The following is a 25,404-nucleotide window of genomic DNA, read 5'->3' as shown; positions in this document are numbered from 1 at the left end:
TAAATAAATAAATGATTTATTTATTTGGGTCTTCGTTGCTGTGCAGGCTTTCCCTAGTCACGGCGAGCGGGGGCTTCTCTTCATTGCGGTGTGCAGGCTTCTCATTGCGGTGGCTTCTCTTGTTGCAGAACACGGGCTCTAGGTTCGTAGGCTTCAGTAGTTGTGGCACGTGGGCTCAGTAGTTGTGGCGCGCAGGCTCCGTAGCTGTGGCACACGGGCTTAGTTGCTCCGCGGCGTGTGGGATCTTCCCAGACCAGGGCTCGAACTCGTGTCACCTGCATTGGCATGTGGATTCTCCACCACTGTGCCGCCAGGGAAGCCCCTGTTTATCTGTTTTCTATTTCATTGATTCATGATCTTTATAAGAAAGCACCAAGCTGTGTTCCAGAGTAGCAGCTTCATCTCACTTTCCCACCAGCAGCTCCGAGAATTCGTTGCTTCACATCCTCCCCAGCCCTTGGTAGGGTCGTTTTTTTTAGTGTCGGCTGTTTTAGCAGATCATTGTGGTCTTGATTTGCATTTCCCTCATGTCTAAGATACTGAGCATCTTTTCATGTGCTTATTTGACATCCATATCTTTTTTTTAGTGACATCTCTATTCACATCTTTTGTCTGTTTTATTATTGGGTTGTTTGATTTCTTGTTTTAGTTTGATTTCTTGTTTTAGGAGTTGCTTTCATTATTATTGAAGTGTCCCATCCCTGGGTATAGAATTCAGGGTTAACAGAGTTCTCTCTCCGTACTCTCAAGGTGTTCTGCTGTCTTCCGGTTCCCTTTGTTCCTTACAAGTTGTTGGTCATTTGAAACATACCCTGCATGTAATGTGTGTGGTTTTTTTGGTTTTTTCCTGGCTACTCAACTTGTTCACTTCTGTTTCTCGGCACTTTGACTGCTGACCTACATGTGGTTTTGTTGTATTTATGCTGCTTGGGGTTTGCTAAATTTCTTGCATCTGTAAATCTATGTATGTATTTTTGTAAAATTATCAAATTTGCACCTTTTAGGCCATTTAATTCTTTAAATATTTAATATTAAATATCTGCCCCATCCTCTCCTCTCTGGGGCCCTAATTACTCGTGTGCTAAACCTCTGGATGTCGTCTCACACGTTTCTGAGGCTCTGCCCATTTGCTGTCAGTCCTTTTTCTCTTTGTTCTTCATATTGGATCGTTTATATTAATCTATAAATTCACTGACTCTTGTCTCATATCCAGTCTGCTGTTAAATCATCAGTGAATACTTTATGTCTTCGAGCAGAGTTAAAATAGTTGCTTTAAAATCCTATCTGCTGGTTCCAACATCTGGGTCATCTGGGGTCGGTCTCTGTTCGTTTTCTTTTTCTCTCGTTGTATCTGGGTACGTAGAGTAGTCGGTATTGTATTCTGGGTATTGCAGACAATATATTGTAGAAATTCTATTTTCTGTTATGTTTTCCCAAAGAGCATGGTCTTTTTTTCCTTTTAGAAGGTCGTTAACTTGACTGAAGTCAGACTGCAAACTCGGACTCACCTGTGTGGCGGCCACTGGTAGACCAGGGGTCAGCTGGAGACCTGTGGCACATTTATACACAGAACCTGGGACTCCCCACCTGGGACTTTCCTTTTGGGGGACCCCCTCTTCCCAGCTGCAATGGTTGCCCCAAACTCTGAGGTCTGGTCCTTCAGTCCAATAGGACTGCAGATTTCTTTCCAGTTTTAATCATCCATATGGTACAGACTGAGAATTGCCCTCAGGCTAAAAGCTGTTTTTAAAAAGTATCAGGAAATTCACCAGTGCCGTTCAGTTCTTCTGCCCTTGGTTGCTATCCAGTCCCTGAAGGTGTTTGTTATGTGTGATCCAGAGTTTACAGTTGATGTCTGTGGGATGATTGGTCCAGTAGGAACTACTCAGCCATTGCTGAAAGCAGAAAGGACCCCTGGAGGAGTGGCCACTACGGTCTCCTCAGGCCACAGTTACTTTGGTCGGGCGTTAGTCTGTTGCTTGTGGTCAGCAAGTCGTGACACCTTTCTTCCGTCACTTACACAGATCCAGCGGCTAAACCTTGGGACAGGGGACCACCCGGGAGTGGACTTCGAAGCCTCAGGCTCTCCTCCTCCTCCTGGAGTCCCGTGTATTGAGAGGTTCTCTTCCTGGGGCTGAGACCCCATTCCCTTCCCTGGGAACCTGGCTCATGTGGGCGCTCGGCTTTGTTCTGTTTTCAGGTTGAACAGGGCCAGTCAGACCTACTTCTTCCCCATCCACCTGACGGACCAGCTGCTCCCCAGCGCCGTGTTCTACGCCACCGTGGGGCCCCTCGTGCTCTACTTCGCTCTGCACCGCCTGGTCATCAGACCCTACCTCAGGGCTCAGAAGGAGAAGTGAGTTCACAGCACGGGGCGGGGCACCACTGCACCGCACCGTGCTCAGCTTCCTCATCTGTAACTGGAGGTGACGGAAGCTACCCCGCAGGGCTGTTAGGGAAACTACACGCGTTGGTCCGTGTACAGTGCTTATTACCACGGTGTCTGGTCCACAACACGTCCTCGATAAATGTTAACTAGTTCTTGTCGTTAGTTCATAGTAGTACTACTGTTAACCCACATTTCCTACTTTCAGAAAGAATTGGAGTTAGTTTACAAAACTGTTGGGACTATAAACCATGACCACAGAAATGACAAGTGTTCCTTTTTCTCATTCTAACCATTTCTTTTCCTGGCACTGAATTCAGGAGGATTGGGTTCTGAGTTCTTACATACAAGGCATGCGTTAACTATAGTCTTAGAAGTCATCGAGATATAATTTATTTTGCAGTTTCTTATAGATAAGCCATTAGCATAACATTAAATCTGAGAGGTGGTTTAGATTTGTTACTTTATAATGATCTAATTTAATAACTCGTTGAGCTTAGAGAATCTGGGAGAAAGGCATGACTCTCCTCTTGGGGCCCCTCTAGCCTTTGACTCATTAGAGCTCAGGGTCCTAATGCCTCAGGAGACTTCAGGCTTGGAGCAGAGAATGTGCTGGGTCAAGTCTGATGGGACAGGCGTGTGCTTCCCTGGCAAAGTACATGAATGTGTCTAAGGTAGTATGCAGTGTCCCTGTCAAAAGGGTCATGTGATGATGCCAGGTTGGTGGCATCTCCTGTGATTCTCACCTTCTCCGCTGACCCCTTTCCTGCGATTCTTGCCGTGTGGAGCCCTCCTCCCACAGTGCTGGGTTTCCCATGTGCTCTGCGGAGGAGGTCGGGAAGAGCCGTCTGGGGACAACAGGGAAGCCACACAGGTCTGGGATGAACAGATTTACTTGAGCTCGCCTTGGAAATACTGTTTAAAGTTCTAGAACGGGGAGCTCAGTAAGATCACAAGCTGTTTGCAGGCGCAGGCCCAGCCAGGGGCCCTGTTGTCTCCCTGCCGCTAACGCCGCGCCCCTCACGTGCAGCTTCTTTTTCTCGCATTAGGGAGCTGGAGAAGCAAAGGGAAAGCACAGCCACCGACATCCTGCAGAAGAAACAAGAGGCAGAAGCTGCTGTAAGTGCTGCATCACCGTCACCCTGCAGGTCCTTCGCTCCGTGGCTTCTGGGACTGTTCTGCCTGTCGTGCAGGGCACAGGCCGCTCTTTTCGAGCCCATGCTTCTTAAGCCAGGGCTGTGGGGGGAAGTGCTTCACACCCTGTATGCTGGTCTCAGGGGCCTCAGGTCTCAGGCTTTTCTTCCCCAACAACTTCCTTGGTCATTTCATCTTTTTTTTTTGGCTGCATTGGGTCTTGGTTGCTGCGCGCCGGCTTTCTCTAGTTGCAGAGAGCGAGGGCTGCTCTTCGTTGTGGTGCACGAGCTTCTCATTGCCGTGGCTTCTCTTGTTGCAGAGCACGGGCTCTAGGCACGCAGGCTTCAGTAGTTGTGGCTCGCGGACTCAGCAGTTGTGGTGCACGGGCTTCAGTAGTTGTGGCTCGTGGGCTCAGTAGTTGTGGTGCACGGGCTTCAGTAGTTGTGGCACACGGGCTTAGTTGCTCCATGGCGTGTGGGATCTTCCCGGACCAGGGCTGGAACCCGTGTCCCCTGCATTGGCAGGCGGGTTCTTCACCACCGCCCCACCAGGGAAGTCCCATAAGAGGGTTTTTTTAAGTGGTGGGGATTGTCCTCTTCCTTCCCTTTGAGTGAATTGTTTTTCCATGACCTATGATAGCAGTGATGTCCAGGAGAAACGGACAGTGGATGGGGCAGGGCTGACAGGCACTGGGCACGCAGCCATGGCTCTCAACAGAGGTGGAGCCCAGGGAGGCCCTGAGGGTGGCATCCTTGTTCTTTGCAGGTTCAGCTGATGCAGGAATCTGTCCGAAGAATAATCGAGGCCGAAGAGTCCAGAATGGGTAAGGAGGCCTGGCCCCTTTGGGGACGGGGTGGGTGCTGGGGTCTCACAGGAGCGTGTGGTCCCTGCAGCCCAGCTGCACAGGGGGCCGCCCGCCACGGCCGCCCCACCCTGACCGGGCCCATCCTCAGGGCTCATCATCGTCAACGCCTGGTACGGGAAATTTGTCAACGACAAGAGCAAGAAGAGCGAGAAGGTGAAGGTGATTGATGTGACTGTGCCCCTGCAGTGCCTGGTGAAGGACTCCAAGCTCATCCTCACGGAGGCCTCCAAGGTGGGCGCTCGGGGGCCCTGGGGTTCAGACAGGAAGGGCGTCTGGGGAAGAGGGACAGACGGCGGCCCCTCGAAGGGGCCGTTTCACTGCAGCAGAACCTCGCGTGCTGCCACACTCACTGCCGGGTGCTGCCCAGCACCCACGTTACAGCCACACTGGAGCCGTTGACTTCATCTGTTCATCTGTTCGTTGCCAGGTATCACTGAGCCCCTACCGTGCGCCAGGTACACCAGCAAGCAAAGCATACCTCCTGCCCCCAGGAGCACACACTCTGCTTATGCCTTGCCTCGTTCCAGAAGGAGCATGAGGTCGCCCGTAGCACGTTTGAGGCTCGCGGTGGGGCCCGGGGCGTGGGCGATGGAGGCGAGTTACAGCGCAGAGGAGCTCAGGCCAAAGAGCCCTCGTTCCCTGAACAGGCTGCTAGCCCCCCACCTCGGCATGGCTTCTGTGAAGACAGAGGTGCCGTTAGTGTGGCAGAAGGGGCCTATTGGGAGGGCGACGTCTAGGACTCAACAGGCAGCTTTTTGAAATTCTCGTTTCTTTTCCTCAAGCTCCCAAGTTTGCATCTTCTGTGGGCCGCTCCCTAGGGCAAGTCCAGGCCCTTCCACGCTGCTCCTCCAGGTGGCGGCAGACGGCAGTGCTGCTGGGCTTTAAACCACTGCCTCGAGTGAGAATCTGTCTGCTCTGTCTGCTTGTTACAGGCCGGGCTGCCTGGGTTCTATGACCCGTGTGTGGGCGAAGAGAAGAACCTGAAAGTGCTTTACCAGTTCCGAGGTGTCCTGCATCAGGTGATGGCGCTCGACAGCGAGACGCTCCGGATACCAAAGCAGTGTGAGTAGCTGCCCCTGGCCGTCACCCGCCCTGTGCCCGGGCCTCGGGAGGCCCTCGGGGAGCTCCGAGTGAGGGGCGACAAGCGCCTTCCCCCTGTCCTCTGCCGGGGAGCAGCAGGCTTGGGCCTCGCAACCTGCTCGGAGCCGGGAAGCGACGCCCCGAGGGAGGGGTCAGCCCTCTCCCAGGTGGAATTAGAGTGAGCTCTGTGCTTGGAAACTGCAGCTCGGGCGGCTGCGTGGGAAGCAGACGCAGCTGCTCGTTTGTGTGCTGAACCAGACGATTGTCAGCAGCTTGTACTCTGCTCAGCTGCAGGCCGGCAGCCTCTGGTCTGGTGATGGCCAAACCCCCGAAGTGGAAAGAAGGCGTGGAAGCAGTTGCCTTTGGACGCCCTGAGTTTGTCTTTTCTTTTACAGCTCACAGAATTGATACCGATGGATAAACTGCTTGAGAAACCAGATTTAAACGAGGCTACAAAAAAACCTTTCCCTGGGAGTCTACAAATTTGGAAACAGGAAAAAACTCCAGACGTCAGATGTGTTTATTTTATATTTCTGTAGAAGGTGGCACTGTATCAATTATGTGAAGGGACCCGCAGGCACCCCGCTTTCCGGGTGCTGTAGGTAGGACTGAGGCAGCCCCACCTGGACCGGAACCACAGCACGGCCCGTGTCTGTTCCCAAGGATCATGTCCTGCCAGGAAGGGCCCTGGGCCCCTGGAGCCTCCAGGTCCCTCCCCAGGTTCCTCAGCACGTGTGCCGGCTGCAACCCCCCAGTAGCTCTTGGTCTGCCGTGAGGTACTTATGAACACCTTGCCCTCACGCATGGGACTGTGAACTACTTTTCCTGAAATCCACACTGAACGTGGAAAATGAAATGGAAGGAAGGAGTCCCCACGAGCAGAATCTCCAAATCAAGTGAGCATCTGTTCGGTCAACTTCCTGAAAACCACCTTTTCCTGCTGAAATATCACTAAGTGAATCTGGAGAGGATTGTGTGGGTTTATAAATCTGCTTTTTATCTGAGAACAAATGGTTTTGGAAATTAGTCTCTTTTTTTCCCCTCCCAGAACTCAAGCCATTCCACTGGCGCCTGGCCTGGGACAGAGGGTGGAACTCCGGATCCCAGGAGCCACCCGTGTCCTCGCGGGAAAACGCGATGCCTCCCGCCCCGCCCCACACAGCTCAGCCCCACTAGAGCGCGGGGTTCAGGAGGAGAAGGGGACGCAGGGCTCCGGCGGGCGCCGCTCCCGCTCGCCGCCACCAGGCGGCGCAGCTGCTCCCACGCCTGGCCAGTCCAGCTCTTCCTCACCGGGACCCCTTTTTGGGTGTCTGCTCCCAGGACCCCCCTCCTTCACTTGCCTCTTTTGTGGATGCATAATATTTCAGGACCAGGAGCCTCCTGCACAGCCTGGCCTGTGAACAGTTACCGGAGGAGCAGAGGCCTGGCTGGTGGTGGTTCTGACAGCCTCTCTGCAGCTACTGTCAAAATCAGGCTTCACTCCTGACGTTGGTACCGGAGAAATCACTCATAACCCCCTTCCTCCACTTTTAAAACTCAGTTCAGGTTGTCCAGTTCTGTACTATTTATCTCCACTTTAAAAAGGTTTCCTGCGAGCTGCCGCTCTGAATGTACGTCATGCAATAACCGTCGCGTTAGCGGAGTGCGACCTCGGCCGCAGCCTGTGTCCCTGCCCGGCGGGCGGGTCACTGTACAGGGGACACTCTCTTACCACAATAAACCTTTCCTGAAAGCCAGGGGCAGTGTTTCGGTGCGTCTGTGTTCGCTTCAGGAGTGAGCGAAATGAGGGATGTGCCCCCGCCTCACAAGCCTCGTGCCGCCCTTTACGCCTACGTTCAAACCATGGTTTGAGCCACGGGGATCAGTTTTCTGTGTCACACATTTGCCTGAGAAACAGAGTCCAAGTTAGGAGATCACATAGGCCAGGATTCCTGTTTTCTTTAAAGGCACCTTTTTTTTGGTAGTCAGAGCTGGTCACGCCCTGCTGGCTCTTCAAGAGGAAACGGGCAGGCAGTGTCAGAAGCAGCCAGGCGCGGCAGGAGAGGGAACCTCAAGCCGGCGCTCCCTTGTTTTTAAATAAAGGAGGAAACGCGCAGCGCGGTGTAGGAAGACACTTTATTACGTTGCTCACTCACACCTGGCGGGGCAAGGAGGCGCTCCCAGGACAGAAGCCAGCCTCAGCCACTTAGAGAGCCGGCCGTCCAGGCGACAGGGGGCCCACTCGCTGCCTTGGAGAGTGCCAGCGCCCTACGGCCCCCCCTGGGCCCAGCTGCCCCTCAAGGAAACGCGTTTCCTCCCCTTTGGGGAGGGTCAGCCACACTGGCCCAGGATGGCTCCTCGGGCTGTTGGTTCCAAGGATGCTCGCCCAGCTTGTGCTCACGGCCCCGCCCCTCCCAGCCTGAGGCCACTACCGTTCACAATAGGTGGAGCCCAGCGAATGTCAGGGCAGGACTGAAAGGTCCGCCCACAGCCAGAGCCCCGAGACCACTGCCCCTCCTCCCGGCGCCTCCGCGGAGAAGGCCCATCTGGCGGGCTCAGCTCTGCTGCCCCGGCCACAGCCTGGCCTGGAGTCCTGGCTGCCCCACGCCGCAGGCACGCAGGCGACTGGACATCTTCCTCATCACCATCCTCTGGGCCTTCAGGCGCCTGCGGAGCTTTTCATTTTCCTTTAGCGTCAGGAAGAGTTTTTTTTTCAGAGCGTCTAAGTCCAAAAGGGCGTAGCTGTGATCGGACGGCTGCGTGGGGCTGGCCGGCTGACCAGGGACCCCAGTGGCTTCCGGTCTGTGTAGCGGGACCTGAGGACAGAGGTCAGTGAGAGACAAGCAGCGGCCAGGGCGGCAGGACGCACTTCCCCAAGCCCTCCCGAAGCCCAGAGCTGCCCAGTCGCAGCTAAGTTCACGGGTGAGGTCTGAATCCAGGCTACACGTCGTGGTGCTCTGGTTCAGGCACGTTTTCTTCCTTCTGTCTGAAGCAAATCCCCTCGAGCTGAGACCAGCCATGCGCTGCCTTCGCACCTGGCCCGGCCTCACCTGTGCTCCGGGGCCTCCAGCGTCCGGGGGCAGCTGCGGTGCTTCAAGCATCGTGTCCACCTTCCTCCCTGGGCCACCCTCCCCGGCCCCCGTCTCAGGGAGGACCTGGGAATGACAGGGCAGAGGAGGCCACTGACTGACACAGAAGCGGATCCTCCCCAGCTGTTACTTGTCTGTCCCGCCAGTGGTCCCCGCACACCACCCGGGGGCAGCCGGGGCGCCTGCAGAACAGCCAGCCTCCTCCACGGCCTGGGGTCAGACCCTTAGACACGAAGCAGAAGCCAGACGTGACCAGCTGCCACTGCTTGATACTGAACAGGAAGAAGGCGGCACAGAAGGCTTTGGCTTTCCCTTTTCTAGGAAACGAGAGAATCCAAACCCAGCAGGCCAGCCTGGAGGGCAGTCCGAGCGCTCGGTGACCAGCAGGGCAGACTCACCTTTCCCTTCTCAGAGGCAGCATCTCCACTCGGGCCGGCAGGGTCTGTGTTCTCCCTCACCAGCTGCAAAAGACACGGAGCTGCTGCAGACGGGCCCCGGGGTACGGGCAGGAGGTCCGCGCGCCAAGAGCCCGCGCCAGGCCTCGTGCGCCTTTGTCCTCACGCTCCGCCGGCTGAGGCTCAAGTAAACTGCGCCCAGAACCCAGCCCAGCTCTCCTCTCACCATCCCCGGCTCCCTTCCTTCTCCGAAGGTGTTCCCAATCTCGGGTCAGAGGCCCGGTGAAGCCAGGGACCTGTCTGATTTGTACGTGTTGCCCCAGGGCCTGGCACTCTTCAAGGTGCACAGTAGGTGACTCAAAGTGGCAGCCACATAGTGGGAAACATCCAGCTCAGAGCCTGCAGCCCCCAGACCTCATCAGAGCTGAGCTGGGGCCGCGGGCGCCAGAAACAACTCTCCCCACCCCTAGGCACCGGAGGCGCCAAGGAGCAGGGCCACCGACGCCCCCCCAGCTGTTAACCTGTAATGGCTGACTTCAGGGCGAGCAGTTTACCACAGATGCGTGACAGTAACCACACTGATTGAATGGGATGGGGTGTGGGGTTCCTAAACAGCGGACATAAGTTTCAGGTCAGCAAAATGAGTAAGCCCTAGAGCCCCGTGGTGCGACATCTGTGCCTACAGTCAACGATACTGTAGTGCACTGTGTTGTGCACCTCGAAGTGCGTTAAGAGAACAGATCTCATGTTGAGTGTTCTTACCACAATGAAATGTGTGTATAAAATGAAAGGCCTTCCATGTTTAAAAGAAAAAACCAAAAACTCCTGCATTAAGCGCCTAGTCGGTGCCAGGCAACGTTCTGGACGTGGGCAATACAAGCAGCGGAGCAGAGCCCGGCCCGCACGGAGCCTCGACTGGGGCAGGTGCTCACGGGGGCCAGAGAGAGCGAGGGGCAGGACAGCAAGGACAGCGGCGGGGGCTCCTGCAGGCACTGGGAGCCTGGACTTGGGGAGGGGGAGGCCGAGAGACCGGGCAAAGGGAAGATCGAGGGCAGGGCGCTCCGGGCGTGTTTGCTGGCAAGTGGCAGACGGCCGCGCCTGCCCTTCCCTGCACCCTAGAACTCAGGGTTCCCATCAGCTCCCTCCCTCTCGTTCCCAATAAAAACAAACCAGCATGGTACGTGTGTGTTCTACTGCTACTCTGCCTCCCCGGCTCCAGTGGGCGCCGGCTCGGGCCCTCCCTCTGAGACTGGGTGCACGGCAAGGGTTTACTATGATTCGCTATGATCCCCTCACAGCTTCGAGCCCCAACTGTCCTGCCGTGAGCCCTCCTGAGCCAAACCCGCACATCCTGCCCCACCAGACACGTCCTCCTCGGCGTCCCATCGGGAAGCCAAACTCAACGTGCACAGGACCGTTTCCTCAGGGAATCTGGGACCCCCGGTCCCCGGGGGCCCAGAGCCCTGCTCTCCTGGACCACCTCCCTCTCAGCCCACCAGGGCTGCAGAGTCGGCCCGCTCCATCCCCCTCTCATCGCAGCACCCACCTTTGGCTCAGGCCACTGTGACTGCCCTCACCTGCGAGGCCACAGTGAACTCCGAACCAGCTGCCAGCCAGAGGGACCTTCCAAAGCCATGTCCCTGCCCACGGGCCTCGCCCAAAAACCTACCACCTGTCCACGCCCGTCACCAACTGGCCCCAGCGCCCTCCAACCAGCCTGAGCCGCTGCTGCTGCTGCTGAGTGCACCCAAACCCCCGCCACCGCCAAGCCTCTGCCCCGCTGTCCCCGTCCCCACCAGCGCTCCGCCTGCATCGTCCTCCTGCGCCCCGGACAGGGCTCCGAGCCGGCGCGGAGCAGCCACAGGAGGACCTTAACGGGGACCTGGCGGGTGGCAGGTCCTCAGCCACAGGCCCCCGAGCCCGGGCTGGCAACGAGCAAGAGGCGGACGAGGTCTGAGTGTGGTGCGGCCAGGAAGGTCTCCGCCGCCCTCGAGCCCACGGAAGGACGGAGCTCTCGGCACCCTCGCCCATCAGCTGCTTCCACGGCATCTGTCATGAAGCGTGACTTATTTTTAAAGCAGCTTTAAATTGCGAATTCCCTACAGCGCAGGGCAAGGCCTGCTGGGCTCCAGACGCCGAGGCCTGCCAGCGCTGCCCTGGCTGCAGTCCTCGGCCTCTGCTGTCCCCGCAAATGCCACCTGTGCCCTGCGCCCAACCCACCGCCGGGGCCCCGCGGCCGCGCGCACCTGTGGGGGGCCCTGGAAGGCGAACACCGTGGGCACCGCGTTGTGCTTCAGGTTCTTGCGGTTCCCAAAGGCGCTGAAGCACTCGGGCCGGAAGTGCTCGGAGCAGATGACCGTGTGCTGCTTGGGCTCGAAGTCGCCCCGGCCGATGTTCAGCACCCATTCCTTCAGCAGCTCTGGGCGGCTGAACGGGAACCTGGGGGCACAGCAAGGAAGCGCGAGGGATTCGCGGCACTGAACGCAGCAGCACTTCAGGGTCCCAGGGGCCTTTCACATCCCCACACGGCATTTTACTGGACAGCCTGGAAACTTCAGTAGCCTCGTTCTGTTAAACCACATCTACTTTGCCGTCGTGGCTGTAGGCGGCATCCTGAGACCGTGAACGTGGCCAAAGAGCCCAAGCAACCTGCTCCCCGAGCCACATCTGCCAGGTAGGCCACCAGGTGGGCCTCCATTCCGGCTCTGGTGCTGGGGAAGCAGGAGTGGGAGAGACAGCCCCGCCCTCACAGAGCCTACATTCTAGAACAGGGAGACAGCCGGTCCACCAGACAGACACGGACCGTGCAGGAAGAAAGAGTAGGACGTGGGGAAGGCCACCTGAGAGGTGACATCGGAGCAGAGGCTGCAGGAAGTGGGACAGAGAGCCGTGCGGTATCAGGAGGAGAAGCAAGCACGAAGGCCCCGCAGGCGCGAGGGGGTTGCGGGCCTCGCCTCGGGCAGGAGGGCTTTCCCAGAGGCTCTGGCAGAGGGTGGCAGGTGAGTCCGCCTTGGCTGTTGTAGGAGGGCCCCCGGTGGCTGGGATCAGGGTGTCAGCAGGAGGGGGTGATGAGCGGGCAGATCTGGGATGTACTGTGAAAACCAGGCAGTAAGGTTTGCCTGTGGGCCGTGCAGCAAAGGAGGGAGTTTCATGTACTAAGACTGCGGGGGAGTGCGAGGGGCAGCTCTGGGGGGTCAGCAGCTTGGTTTTCTATGTCAGATGTTAAATTTGAGGTGCATTTTACATGTCTGAGTGCTGAACGAGTGGCAGGTGGACATGCGTGTCTGGAGATGTCACTGTGGGAAGCGAGCATGGACAGGGACAAGGCAGGGGCATGGCCCGAGCCCTGAAGTGCTCCAGCGTCTGTCTGGTGTTGGAAATGAGCAGGATCCAGCCAAGGGGACTCAGAAGGGACACTGTGACAAAGGAAGAGGCCGAGAAGTGTCCTAGAAGCCAGGTGGGAGGGGGTCTCAAGGCGTCAGCAGTCAGTTGTGTCACAGGCTGCAGAGAGATCAGTTCAGATGAGGATGCACCACTGCACGTGGCATCATAAGGGCCGCTGGGGACATGACAGAGCTCATTTGTGGGAATGGTGGGGGTGAGAGTCTGACTGGAACGGGAGAAAACCAGAGGCAACGCCACCCCCAGGTACATACCCGACTGACACCTATGGATACAGGTGCTGCAAGGCAAGACCCAGCAACAATGCGCAGAGCCATGTGCCCGTAATGGCCAAAGAAGAGAGGCACCCAACTGCCCTTCAACTGTAGAACAAGTCAATTCTGGTAAACACCTTCCTAAAACACTATGCAGCAATGAAAAGGATGAGCTGCTGCTGCCAGCAACATGGAGGGCTCACAGGCACAATGTAAGCAAAGCACAGGAAAAAGTACCGCCTGTGATTCCATTCAGTGAGGTTCCAGACAGGCCAAAGCAGTCCGCCTTACCCTTGGGCACTGGGAGGATGAGGGGCTGGAAGGGGGAGCGGTCGGGGTCTCCTGGGGGCTGTGATGTTCTAAATTCACGGCAGTCACACGGGCTGTTCGCTTTGTTAAACTGGTTGGGCTGTGTGCTCATGATTTGTGCACTTTTCCGTCTGTGTGTTACATCTCAAGAAACACATTCACTTCGAAAAAGAAAACCCTTAATAGGAGGAGAGGAAGTGGAGACAGGAGAGCGGCAGCCCTTTGGAGTCCCGCTCTGAACAGGGCAGAGGAAGGAGCCCTGGCTGGAACCTAAAAGAAAGCGTGCGACACTCGACCGATGGGCAGGCGGCCGTTCACTCGGCCGGTCCGGCAGGCGGGGCGCGCAGGGACCGACTCCAAAAGCTCCGCCGTCCTCCCGGGGCTCCCGCAGAGCCCTAGGTCCCGGCCCCGCGCGCCCACCCGCTGGAACGTACTCAGTCCTCCTCCCCACCCTTCCTTCCCGGCATGAGGCCCGGAGATGTGAGCACCGCACACCCGAGAGACGTCAGCATCGCTCATCACGCAGCAGATACTGAACACCTACTACGTTCCGGGCAGCATCTGAGAACGAGATACAGTCCCCGGGCCGCGGAGGGGACGCACACCAAGTAACCGCAAGGGCGCAGCGCTGAGCGCGCCCCAGGCCCGCCACGGCCTCCCCCGCGCGCGGCTCCCCGGACCGGCGGGAGGCTGTGCGCCGGAGGGCAGGTTACTCAGCCTCTCCGACCGTCTCCCCGCGCGCCCAGGCGGCCGAGGCGGCGCCGGGCTTCCCGGGCTGGGACCTCGCCAGTCCCCGGGCCGCCGCCCCTCCGCAAAGGGCTTGGCCGCACGCCCTCGGGCCTCCCAGGGACCGGGCAGCGGCCCCGGCATCCCCACCCCCCGCGCGCCAGGCCTGGGGCTCCGGCGGGGGCCGCGGCCGCCGGCCCGGGCGAGGCGAGCCCTCGCGCCCCCCGGCGCCCCCACCCCTCACCGGTGGAAGGTGAGCTGCTTCCTGCGATTGCTGTAGCGGTTGCAGCACTGCCGGGCCGCGCACGACTTTGGCATCTCCAGACACCAGGCCCGGCTGCCCCTAATAAAGATGGCGGCGGCGGGGCTTGAGGGAGGGGCAGGGACACCAGGAGGGGCGGGGTCATGGGACGGGGCGGGGTCATGGGACGGGGCGGGACTGGCGAGTGGAGGAGGAGCGAATGGGGCGCGGCCAGTAGGAGAGGAGGGGCCTGCGGGAGGGGCGGGGAGGGGCGGGGCCAGCAAGGAGGTTGGCAAGTGAAGGCGAGCCGGGCTCTGCTCCGCGGCCAGCATCTCGCGCAGTGTCCGCGACCCGCGTCAAGGGGTGCTTCTGGGCCCAACTCAGGCCCAACACCCCCAACTGGGCTGGCCGGTGCAGGTTTCACCCCGGTTCGCTGAAGCCCGTCACCTTCACCTCCTTGCTTTGGAGCCTCACACCCACCCACAGTCTTGGACAAGGCTCACCACCCACTTGGGCCACTATTTTCAAGATTTTAAGAGGTGTTGATTCACACATTTTGGCAGCTGCAACGTCACAGGAGGAAGTACTGGCTGACCACTAGCTGGCACCATATCAGTTAGGCAGACACAGCTGATTGACAGAACAGGCTCAGCCACTTGGGACCCCCAAATGTAAAGGGCAGGAGGAGCACCCGGGGCGGGGGGCGGGGGATACGCTAATCCCGCTTGCAGAACCTGAGGAGGCGGCAGCTTTTACAATGCAGGGTAACCACTCACTGGGATTTAAGCTAATGCACAATGGGATGAAGAAACTGTGAAAGCTATTCCTGTCATTCCTACTGCGGTTTGTTTCTGGAGAATTTACTAGAAAAGTATATTAAGGGCTGTGAGCATTTTCAATCCTGCTAAACCAAACTCAGACTCTGACTTCCCAAGTCTTCACTTCACTAATCATGGTTTGGGGGTGGTGATGAACAGTCTTTCAACAGAAACACCTGAAGCTAGACATGAACCTCAAAGTAGCAATATATTTATTTACAAAATATACAGTTTCACAGAAACAGCTTCGCTTTATACACATAAGCTTTATAATTACGCAGAACCATGTAAACGATGTTAAGTGTCTGGCCTGGCCAAAGCCAACGGGAGGGGCCTACTTTTGGGGTGACAACTTTCCCTCCCCCTACTCCATTAGCCTCCAACCAGGAGCCCCTAGATGGGCCGTATCTAATTTGCATAATGCTGATTGCAGCTGCCCAGCTCACTCTAACAGAAAAACCAAGGTGTCTTGACTTCTTAGACACCAGCCACAGGGGTAAACATGTCAAAAGAACAAAAAGGAAATGAAGGAAACAGAAATGGAGATGAATATTAAATGCCTTCCAGAGGCGTCACCAGGAATTGAATCTTCTAAGAGCAATACAGCAATTGCCAGGGTTGGCAGTTCCACTCTAAAATCACACCTATTCTTAAACACACTTTCAAAACTTTGCGGAGTTTTGTTTTTTTCTTTAAAGAGAGAAACACTTTGAAACTTTGGCTACTCTCATGGTGAAGACACGGGACAGGCAATGTCATGGGGCAGATCTTTGGCAAATTCCTCTCCAGCTTTTCCTGGACGTTTGCCCTAGTCAGAGCCAGACAGTTGTCTGAGGAGAAGGATGTTTCTAAGCCACCTTCTTACTATTTTTCTCTACAGCAGAACTTCTCCCTTGGGGATCTACACAATAAAATGGGTTTCAGAAACTATCTCTCTCTATTTTTGTGTTAATAGAAGCAACAGAATTAAAAATAAAACAAAAAGGCAGTTGGCTGGTCAACCATGAAAGATACTAGGACAAAATATAGGCTCTGATTAGCCAGTTACAGTTCAACCCCCCTGGTGCTTCAGTGTGAGAATGTGGACCAAGTTCACCTGGTGGCCCTGCACAAGGGGACCACGTGGAGAAGCCCCCAGCAGAGAGGCTGAGGGTCCATCTTTTTTTTTTTTTCTTTTTTTTTTTTCCTACTTCCTTTTTTTGAGAGTCCATCTAGATGTAAATAAATATGACTGACTTGGGCATCCTTCCCTTTTCACGCTTTATAGGAAACAATGTTTATGAAAACATACCGGATCGATTTATAAAAAAACTTTTTTTTTTTTTAACAAAAAAAAACATTTTTGAGAACAAGTATTTGAACTGCTAAAGAGCAATGTCAACTTCAGAGAAAGCTGAAGCCCTCCCTCTCCCTCGAGCCCCAGAACCACCAGTGTCCCGGACCACACTGCCCTCAAGCAAAGGCCTGCAGGGGCTCCAAACTCCCAGGCTTCTCCAGAGCTGGCCTGCACAGGGGTCTCCCCAGTCCAGGGTCCTAGTTTAGACCTAAGGAACTCTGCACAGTTCAGTGGTACATTCCTGGAGACTGATGTTACCATATCACTCACTCACCACTTCAAACCAAAAGAAAGGCTTCGAAGTCCTAACCTTGCCCCATGCAACCAACAGGCCAGCCTGTATGAGGGGCATACTAAGAAAAACGCGTGGGAGAGGCCTTCCTCCCAATTTTCCCTTACCCCTCTACGTAGAGGAACATGGTTCCCCAGTGACTGCCTAACCTTTAATGCTGCTACTAGAAAAAAGTGAGGGAGAGAGACAAGGAGAGAATCCGAGTGCCCCCTCTCTTGAAAACAGCTTGCTGGGCACCCCCAAGGCCCTCAGAAGCCAACTGGAGAGAAAGGGAACCCAGGCAGAAGTATACCAATACTTTTGGCTATTTCGTGCAAAAAGACAGGTTTTTTTTACATCGTGCAAAACAGGAAACTGAGTTATGAACACGGGCCACCTTGACCGCCCCCCGAACCGACCCCCCTTTCCACAGAGAAGCAGCTGCATACTGTCCCTTTTAACAAACAGAAGGAAACCTGGGGGTCACTAGCTAGCCCACCCCCCGGCTCCTCTCAGGGTGAGACCAGAGGACTCCAGCGGGCAGCGCCCAAGGCAGGGGAGAGGGCAGACCACTAAGGGAGGGGCAGCTTTGATGGTTGCTGTACAGACGCCTATGATAAAAGACTTACACTCGAGAAGAAGCTTACAGGTATGGCTGTTCATAAACAGGCCGGGGAAACTGAACATCTCCTCTCGCCAACACAGCGGAAGCAGGAGTAACAGCTAGCACTTGTTCCAATTGGCGGGAGTTTGTTAACAATGAGAGTAAGAATTCACAACTACCACGTACCCTCATCTTCAGCTGGACCAAACCCACTGCGCTTGGGTGTGTAGTCCACCTCCACTGCAGAGAACACAGCTCTAGCAGCAGCTTTGGCCAACGAGGATTTTATTCAGTCACTGGCTATGTACAGTTTATACCTTGGACAGCTGGTCCTTTCGCTTAGGCACCTGAATGGCAGGGGTCTGCCCGCACCAGAGCTGAGAGTTCTGTGCTCAACTAAGACCAGGGCCAGCAGGCCCATCGTCCCTTCCGATTCCTCGCCCACAGTCTGCTTGCTCTCCAGCAGTCAGTCCAGAAACAGCTTCCGGGAGCCCATTCGGGACCGGTTGGAACGGCGGATGTCAAACTTGGAGTCCCGGCACTTTTGGCAGACAAACACTTCCGGAACGTTGGACTTCCGGATTTTCGCACAGGACAGGTGAATCCAGGTATGGCACTCATTACACTCTATCATGGGGCGGCCAGCAAATGGCTTCATGCAGAAGCAGGTGACGAGGTCCCAGGAGTCGTCGTCTGAAAGGAGAGAACCACATAAGAGGAGGGAGAAAACTTCTCACAACCCCTCTCCGTCAGGAAAGCCGCTCTCCAATAGGACAGAGCAGCTGAGCTGCGGTGAAACCGATACTTCCCTCTTAAAATGCAGCAAATGCACAAAAAGCGCACTGAAACACGTGGCACCAGGAATTACCTGCGAGGTGTTTACTTACGAGCTGCGTTATTTTTACATTTCGAGGTCTGTTCTGGAATCTCAGCTGTCCTCAGCTGCGATCACCCCTTCCTAAATATCTCGGCATCCGCTTTCTTGCACCTTTTCCCCTGGAGGTGGTAGGGCACGCTCCACTGTCACACTCCAAGGAAGGGACCGCGCTGAGACCCCTCTTACCATCCCCTCGTCTGACCACCCGCCCGTGGCACGCCGTCCTTCGGGGCCACTCACCTGAATCCACCATGATGTCCTCATCGTTGCCGGTGCTGTCCTCGTCCCGGAACACCACCTGCTTGCCCTGCCGGACGATAGTCCGTTTGCCTTCAGTTTTTATCTCTTTGACCTGATCCGGTGACACCGTGGCACAAGACCCACTGGAAGGAGTGTCGGAGTCCCAGCCCGAACAAGGGTCGCCGGGGGCCTGGGGGATATCCTGCAGGGTAGGGCTTGTGGGGGTCTCTGCATATGGGTCGGCGGCTTCCAGCTGCAGCAAACCCCCCATGTAGCCCTCCTTCCCGGGCACGTCACTGTCCCTTCGCTTCCTCTTCTTCTTCTTCTTCAGCTTGTCGGTCTTCTTTCTGTCCAGCAGGAAATTACTGGGCTTGGCTCGCTGCAGGAGGGTGGGCTGCAGGTGGCCAAAGCAGCGGTCAGAGACTGGCAAGGGCACGGTGGACGAGATGTCGCTGAAACCAGCCTCCCAGCCATCACTGTCAATGGTACCAGCAGTGCTATTAGCAGGGCTGGGGCTGCTCCTCAAAGGGAGTTCCTGAAAGGACAGAGACAAAGGTGGCGGGTTCTGATTATCCCAAACAGCCCCCAGCACCAAGAGCTGGCCCAGAGCAGAGCTCCCCAGGGCCCCCGGCCAGGTCGGGCTGCAAACGTGGGAGATGCACAAGCTGGAGCTTCCCGGCTCTCACCAGCATTATTCTTTAGGAACAGTGTCATTAGTTCTTTAGTGTGACCTTCCAGCTAGAACATGAACCCACAGAGGGCCCTCCAGCCCTTGCTCAACCCTCCCCCCTGCCCGAGTCAGGAACTTAGTTGATACTCAATACGTATCTGTGAAAGGAGTGCTGAAGATGCCCTCACACTCTTATCTTTCCTGATTGTACAATCTCCCCTCAATCTGTCCTCCCAAAGGATGTACGTTTTAAATTAAGTGAATGTAAAATAATTGTGAGGATTTTCTGACGTCTCAAAATATTGCAAAGTCTAAGTAGGTAATTACTGCCCCAAAGCAGTGAGTTCAACTCTATGGTTCCTTCAGATCAGTCAAGCACTTTTATTTGCAAATAGTGGCAACGTTCTGCATGGCACGATGCAAGCATTATCCACCTAGCTGGTGGCAGAAACAATAAGCCAGTGCTGGGTCTGGCCTCCTAGAAATACTGGATTCCTTTCTCTTTAGCCTTACATAATATGACGAAGCCCCTGAAGTTTGCGCACCATGGCAGCGCTGGTCCACAGTTCTGCCCATTTCTCAGCAAGAAAAGAAAAATGCCTTCATTTACATGGGATTTTCGCCACGAGTCCCTGAAGATTCTGCAATGTGGTGTGCATAGCAACCAGGAAGCCACCCACCAGGCAGGGCAGGGTGGACTGGGCCTGACCATCTGATCAGCTTGAACCCCAGGCTCCACCACCGATTAGCCTGTGACCCAGGATAAGGAGTTCCCTCTCTGTGCCCCAGTGTCCTCATCTTTAAAATGGAGATACATAGAGAATTCCCTGGCGGTCCAGTGGTTAGCACTCGGCACTTTCATTGCCGGGGCCCGGGTTCGATCCTGGGTCGGGGGAACTATGATCCCGCAAGCCACACAGCGCAGTGCAGCCAAAATAAACAAACAACAAATAAAATAAAATGGAGATAAATAATAGCTCCCACCGCGTATCACTGTAACGGCCAAAAATGAGCGCCTGGCCGTAGGAAGCCCCTGATAAGTATGGGCCGTTAAGAGCAAGCAGATATCAAAAACATTATTTGTAAGCAAACTTTGAAAGTTTATCAAACTGTTTCGAGACAAGCCTGCACCACTTCCCAGGCTGGTCCAACTTTGTAAGATAGAGTTCTGCCCGACTATTGACTCAAGTCATCCCAGGGAACCCCTTCCAGAGCCACCACCGTGTCAAACACTCTGGTTTTGCTGCCGGCAAGAAGTCAAAAGTGCTGAAAATTACCTCCTTTGGATAAGGGATGTAGCCTGCGTAGGCCAAGACAAAGGTGCAGAACTTGTTGAAATCCTCCACGGTCCTGCGCCTCTTGGAACTGGGGGAGTACTCCTGTTAACAAGCGAGGAAAGGGAGGGCGTTTGAAAGCAGACACGTACAGGGGGGGTCGCAGAAACAAAACTAGGCAAGCTGGGGCTTTTAGGAGCTGCCAGTCACAAATACACCCTAGATTTACAGACACTCTAGAACAAGATAAGGGAAGTTTGGGTCAAGAAATAACACTGTGTTCAGAAGTTGAAAGGGGGGGTATTATGATGTTATGCCAAGAACACTGGGAAACTGGTTAGGAGATAAAAGCTTGCACAAAAGTCTATTTCTTAGCAGTCATGTGGCTCTTTTTTTGACATTATCTGTTAGTTTCTACAGGCCTATCAAGAGCCTTTTTTGCCACAAATTTTCCACTTTGAAAATAAGCTCCTGCTGCAGCTGTAACTAAAGTCTTTTAAGTGACTTCAAAAGTCAACTACTCCGTAACATTCAGAACTCAGACCTGGGACCCTGGACCTGAATCTCGCCTGACCCCCCCCCCCCCCGCACCGAGCCAGGGCTGCGTGAGGACCCCTTCCTCCTACCAGGCTCTCTCCTCCAGACGAGACACTTCCCCGGATGGTCCCTCCACTGCTTCAACATCCGGGGGCCAGGCACCCAAATAAATATTCCCCAACTCAGAGGATAAACCAGAAACAATCCTGCTACTACCATTTGCACGCTAAAGATGAAATACTAGAATTTTTGGCTTGTGTGTCCCATCCCCATTCAATCAAGAAACGCCCTCGACAAGAACAGATTTCCTCCAGAGGAAGAGAGGAGCTCCAGATGAAAAAGCTCTTACTTGCTCCTAAGCAAAGCAACTGTGTTTCACTTAGGTTCATTCGACTAGCGCACTTAGATTTTCTGCAAGCATTTCATCACCCACCCCAAGCCCATCCTTAGGAGCTCGGCTAACACCTCCAGAGCCTAAGGGCCCGCTCCACGATAGAGTGAAAGTGGGGGAGGAAACGAGGCGGTGGGCTCCTGGACCCGCCCCAGCCCAGCGCGCCCGGAAAACTGCGCGGCCCAGGCCTGCCACCCGCAGGTCTCCTTCCAAAGGCTACACTTCTTTTGATTTTCTCAACTCGGTGCTAGCAAACCGCTTCTGACCCCACCCCTCGGCCGCCCGGACCCTGAGGGCCGCGCAGGTCAGCGGAGCGCCGGAGTCCGCGCGGTGCTCAGCCCTTCCTGCGAGGGGGAGAGCCTAACCCCTCCCCGGGAAGAACTGACCGCCCTCCCTCCGGCCGGGTGGGAGGGCCGCGGCCCTCAAACTCTCGGGGAGAAGTTTTATTTCGGCGGGGAACGTGCAGAAGTGGGTCAGCAGCCGGGACGGACGCAGAGTGGGAGGCGGCGGGGGCCTCGGGCCCGGGGCGGGGAAGCCGCGCCGCCCCTTACCGCGCCCGCCGCCCTGGCCCCGCCGCCTGTAGGAAAAGCAGATGGCGGTGCGGCCCCCTCCCCGCCCTCCCGCGGAAGCCGCCCCCCGCCGACACTCGGCCCCGGAAAGTGCGGGGCCCATCCCGCGGGGGAGGGGGCGCGAGTAGCCGAGCACGATTCGGGCTCCGGTACTGGCAGGCCCCGCGAGCCCCCGAGGCGGCAGCGCGGCGAGCGAGCCCGACCGGCGCCGCCTCCCCTCCCCCACCCGCCCGCGGCCAGACCCGCACCCCGGACTCGGCGGGCCTCGGGAGGGGGAAGGGGAGGGGACCGCGGCGGGGCGGGGGTCGGCCGGGAGAACCGAGGGCCGATCCCCGGAAAGAGGGAGAGCTGGGGCGGGGCGAGTCAAGCTCGGGGGAGGGGGCCCCGGAGGGGGACTCGAGCGTGCCCGGGGTGGGAGCAAGGCTCGGGCCGCCGCGGGGGTGGGGACCCCGAAGGACGAGCCTCCCCCACCCCAGCCGGAGGGGGCGGGGGCCGAGCGGGAATTAGGGGGCGGGGCGCGGGCCACCGGGCCCGGGGGATTAGGGGAGAAGGCGGGGGCGCGAGGAACGGAGTCCCCGTCCGAGGGGGCCGCGAGCCCCTCCGGGAGGGGGTGGGGGATTCCTCCGAGAAGCGGAAGCGCGGGGCGGAGGCAGCTCGGACTGACTCCCCGGGGGCGGGGAAAGGGTAAGCCAGGCCGGCGGGGAGGGGCCGGGGGCGCAGACAGGTCCCCGGGCTACGCCAGGCCGGGAGGGGTGATCGCGGCAACCCGAGAGAAGCGGCGCCGGGAGGACGCGGACACCCGCGGAAGGGACACCAAGGAGAGAGCGGGCGGGGAAGACCGGGCGCGGGCCCGAGTGGGGGGCGGGGTTGGGCACCCGGGGGGCGACGAAGGATAGCTGGGGGAGGGGAGGGCGGCGCTCGGCCGGCGGGGGTCCAGCTCCGGAAGCATAGGATCGGGGTGGAGGCGGTTAGGGGCTATCGGGACGCAGCTCTCACTCACCTCCGGGTGGAAAGCGGCGGCGCAGGAGTCGGAGTCCATGTTCAGGGTGGGGGGCGGCGACAGCGGGAGTGCTGGGGCCGAGCTGCGGGCGCCGGGCCGCGGGGCCGCTCGGGGCCGGGGGCTCCGGCGGCCGCGTAGGGCGAGGGCGGACCCGGGAGGGGTCGCCCCGACTGGAGATGATGAGGGGCTCGGTGTGTCGCGTCCCGGGCACTGTACTCTCGGGCCGGCGGCTCCACAGCCGAGCAGAGTTGTCGATGCAGCTCCCGCGACCAGCGCGACTGGAGAGGCGGGAGAGTCGCTGCGGAGGGGGCGGCGGCGGCGGCGGCGGCGGCGGCGAGCGGGAACCCGACCGGCTCCCCGACCTGACGCCCAGTTCGGCTCGTGTCTCCGGAGGGAGGGCGGGAGAGCCGCGAGGGCTGTCGGGAAATGTAGTCTGGGGTGACGTGAAACCGACGGTGAGGGGGCGTGGCGCGGGAGTGGGAGCAGGGCATTGTGGGAGTCGTAGTCCCCCGTTCCGCGGCTGAGGCGCACAAAGGTCCCCTCGAGGACTCCAACCCCCAGGGAGCCCCGCGGCGGCTGCCCGGTCTACGGAGGCGGTGGCTCCGGGACCTGAGACCTCCGGAGCGGGGGAGGTGCGGGGGCTCGGGCCGGCTCGGCGATGGGGGAGGGGCGGCGCGAGCGGTAGCGCCTCGGTCTCCGCGGGGGCGGGGGAGGTCAGGGGTCGCCCCGGCGAATGGGGGAGGGGCTGACGGCCTTGGTAGCGACGGGAGGCGGCGGCTGGCGCCTCCTCTTTCGCCTTCGGGATTTGAGGTCTGTGCACCTTTGTGGGGCTGGGGTCCCCACGGCCCATGCCGGGGCGCTGGGCGCTGACGTCGCAGCCGCCCCACGGCTGAATCCCCGCGCCCTGGACCGGGCGGAGCGAACTTGTTTTCGCGGCTGTGGCTTTTCTGGCCGGCTCCTCCTTGCCCTGGGGGTCCGGGACGGCGGTCCGAGACCAGGCGGGGTGGGACCGCCCTAGTCTCCCCAGTAGGAAACACTGCGAGGTGTCGGGTTACCACCGCATTTTTAAAAACTACACCAGTGTGGCTGGTGTTTGAGAAGATGTTTGCTTTAAATACGTTTTTCCCCTCTTCGCCTGACCTTGAGACCACTCCTGTTTTCTCACTTTGCCTTGAATTATTTCCTGAATATATTCCTCACAGGATTACAACAGTGGGTGAGGCGAAAACCTGATAGAGATATTTGGTGTTGACATTGACTTTGTTTACTGATATTTAATTGAGGAGTTGGCAGTGTTGAAATGCTGCGCCGCAGAGTATTTTACAACTTTATATGTTGAAGGTTGATTGACTCTGAACACTTAGTTGAAAATTAACTGCTCTGATAAACTTCCCATGAGGAGGCCTCACGTACTTAAATTATTTTTAATAACCATTTGAAAGGAAAAAAAATTCTGTATACAAAATGCAAATGATTCAATCACATATTTGGTAGCTTCGAAGACAAAGAAACTGTTAAAGAGGAGTGACATAAAATTTTAAATTCAAATCAGAAAAGTGACTCATCTGCATATACATCAGAGCGATGACCGGAAGAACCCCTAAAAGATGAGATTCTTTCAGAGGTAGTGAGTGCTACATTGGTTGGCTCTTGCTATTTCTGCGGTTAAGATAATTCTGATGGAAACACTTAGTGGTTACGAGACTGACATCTTAGAAATACTTCTCTAAGCCTCAGTTACCTTAGCTATAAAATGTGTAACTTGCCTCAATAAGTAGTAGTTTACTTTTATGACTGTTGCCACTTTTTTCAAAATATTATTTTAGCAAGATCTTCAAAGATTGGAGGGCTCCCCAGAGGTGACAGCAAATTGAGGTGCTTTACAAAGCTGGTAAGATAAAAACAGACATTGGATTTAGCCTGTGGAAACATCATTAACATCTTCTTGCAGACTTGTCACATTCAGATGCTTTTGCCAGATTTGGGATGTTATCTGATCGGTGAGGCCAGAGCAAATGTCCTGAGGTAGGCCAATGCTGCCCAGGGTCAGACTCACCCAGGGCAGCTTGTTTCGCCTGAATACCGAAAGGGCCAAGAAGGACATTATCCTATTGGTAGTTTAAAGGTGTAAATACCAAAAAAAACAATAATTATTGGAGGCAAAGTCCAAATGAATAAAGAGGAATTTTTTTAAATTGATCGTTATTCCCTCTGGTATAATTTTGCATGTAGTAAACATTAAATTCCCCCACCCACCCACCCAATTAAGAAACTGAAATAAAGAACTTGTTCATAGTCATAATGGGCTTGATGACAAAAGAGCCTAGAATTCAGGGACCTATATTGGACCACTCAGTCACACTAAGAAAATACCAAACTTGGATTCTGTCATGTGACAGTGATAACTCTTGCTCAGAATAGGTATCCAATAGTTACCTCTTGAATAAGTTCTTAGTACACAGAGGCGACCAATACACCCGGTGTACTCTGCTTGTCTCCCTGCCTGCCACTCAGGTGAAATAGAAAACTTCACGGAGGAAGCCCTTTGTCTCTCCTTCCTTTGATTTCCCTTAGAAATTTGGCCCTTTGGTTTAGATGTTAATATCTATCATCCCTTCCCTAGCCTGAGAAAGGACTGTAACACCAATAATTGACCCAAATTCAACAGCATAATGTGTAGCTGTGGGGATAATAAAGCTAGTTTTCTCTGTATGACAGGCTTAGGTTTCTTCAACATATTTAGTTTATTTCTCAGGTATACTGTACCACTCCTGGGCTCCAGGGGGCAAATCTAGAATCCCAAGACCAATGCAAGAGCATTAGCCACAGTAGCCAGATCCTTGTTTTCTGCTTTAAAAAGCAAAAAACAAAAAACACCTGCTGCTGAATGCTAACTGTCAGATGATTATAGTTACTCAGGAAAGAGGAAGACAAAAGCCAACATTAGCACAGGTTAT

At 56.1% G+C, this 25,404-nt stretch overlaps 3 protein-coding genes across 8 annotated transcripts in view; 1 reads left to right on the top strand and 2 right to left on the bottom strand.

The window, feature by feature from the left end:
- DNAJC11 (DnaJ heat shock protein family (Hsp40) member C11) overlaps positions 1 to 7,201 on the top strand; it is a 70,838-nt gene extending 63,637 nt beyond the window's left edge. The window contains exons 11-16 of the mRNA XM_060013496.1: positions 2,201 to 2,356; positions 3,436 to 3,505; positions 4,286 to 4,343; positions 4,474 to 4,616; positions 5,318 to 5,447; positions 5,861 to 7,201. Of these exons, the coding sequence (XP_059869479.1) occupies positions 2,201 to 2,356; positions 3,436 to 3,505; positions 4,286 to 4,343; positions 4,474 to 4,616; positions 5,318 to 5,447; positions 5,861 to 5,886 (583 nt within the window). The 3' untranslated portion in view covers positions 5,887 to 7,201. The remainder of the gene's footprint in view (positions 1 to 2,200; positions 2,357 to 3,435; positions 3,506 to 4,285; positions 4,344 to 4,473; positions 4,617 to 5,317; positions 5,448 to 5,860) is intronic.
- Positions 7,202 to 7,567: 366 nt separating this feature from the next.
- On the bottom strand, positions 7,568 to 13,990 carry THAP3 (THAP domain containing 3). Of its 5 annotated transcripts, XR_009519755.1 has the most exons (6): positions 13,864 to 13,990; positions 11,175 to 11,367; positions 10,725 to 10,977; positions 8,932 to 8,994; positions 8,495 to 8,599; positions 8,237 to 8,260 (listed from the first exon to the last, which is right to left on the bottom strand). XR_009519755.1 is itself a non-coding variant. In XM_060013478.1 (5 exons), the coding sequence occupies exons 1-5, from the start codon at positions 13,935 to 13,937 to the stop codon at positions 8,000 to 8,002; spliced, it is 696 nt and encodes a 231-aa protein (XP_059869461.1). In that variant the 5' UTR covers positions 13,938 to 13,990; the 3' UTR covers positions 7,568 to 7,999. The 5 variants fall into 5 exon arrangements, 4 of the variants coding, with proteins under 4 accessions (XP_059869461.1, XP_059869455.1, XP_059869465.1 ...); XM_060013478.1 differs by lacking the exon at positions 10,725 to 10,977 and having other exon boundaries at positions 7,568 to 8,260; XM_060013485.1 differs by lacking the exon at positions 8,495 to 8,599 and having other exon boundaries at positions 8,124 to 8,260.
- An 888-nt stretch (positions 13,991 to 14,878) lies between these two features.
- PHF13 (PHD finger protein 13) lies at positions 14,879 to 22,797 on the bottom strand. Of its 2 annotated transcripts, XM_060013465.1 has the most exons (4): positions 22,448 to 22,797; positions 19,954 to 20,055; positions 18,007 to 18,541; positions 14,879 to 17,582 (listed from the first exon to the last, which is right to left on the bottom strand). In XM_060013465.1, the coding sequence occupies exons 1-4, from the start codon at positions 22,484 to 22,486 to the stop codon at positions 17,356 to 17,358; spliced, it is 903 nt and encodes a 300-aa protein (XP_059869448.1). In that variant the 5' UTR covers positions 22,487 to 22,797; the 3' UTR covers positions 14,879 to 17,355. The 2 variants fall into 2 exon arrangements, with proteins under 2 accessions (XP_059869448.1, XP_059869442.1); XM_060013459.1 differs by lacking the exon at positions 19,954 to 20,055 and having other exon boundaries at positions 22,448 to 22,605.
- Positions 22,798 to 25,404: the final 2,607 nt, after the last annotated feature.

This window comes from Delphinus delphis, chromosome 1 (genome assembly GCF_949987515.2).
Source record: "Delphinus delphis chromosome 1, mDelDel1.2, whole genome shotgun sequence".
Lineage (NCBI taxonomy): Eukaryota > Metazoa > Chordata > Mammalia > Artiodactyla > Delphinidae > Delphinus > Delphinus delphis.
The sequence above is the reverse complement of the archived record's forward strand: the minus strand, read 5'-3'. Positions and strand labels throughout refer to the sequence as shown.

What these genes read in the sequence shown, in the direction of transcription:
- THAP3 (XM_060013472.1), bottom strand. Translation starts at nt 13,937, where the DNA reads ATGCCAAAGTCGTGCGCGGCCCGGCAGTGCTGCAACCGCTACAGCAAT. An exon ending in CCTTCCAGGGCCCCCCACAG is followed by an intron (nt 8,995 to 11,174) that starts GTGCGCGCGGCC and finishes TGTCTTTTGCAG; the next exon opens with CTGGTGAGGGAGAACACAGA. An exon ending in CTGCCTCTGAGAAGGGAAAG is followed by an intron (nt 8,600 to 8,931) that starts GTGAGTCTGCCC and finishes TGTCATTCCCAG; the next exon opens with GTCCTCCCTGAGACGGGGGC.
- PHF13 (XM_060013465.1), bottom strand. Translation starts at nt 22,486, where the DNA reads ATGGACTCCGACTCCTGCGCCGCCGCTTTCCACCCGGAG. An exon ending in ACATCCCTTATCCAAAGGAG is followed by an intron (nt 18,542 to 19,953) that starts GTAATTTTCAGC and finishes CTGTCCTTTCAG; the next exon opens with GAACTCCCTTTGAGGAGCAG. An exon ending in GGACATCATGGTGGATTCAG is followed by an intron (nt 17,583 to 18,006) that starts GTGAGTGGCCCC and finishes CTCTCCTTTCAG; the next exon opens with ACGACGACTCCTGGGACCTC.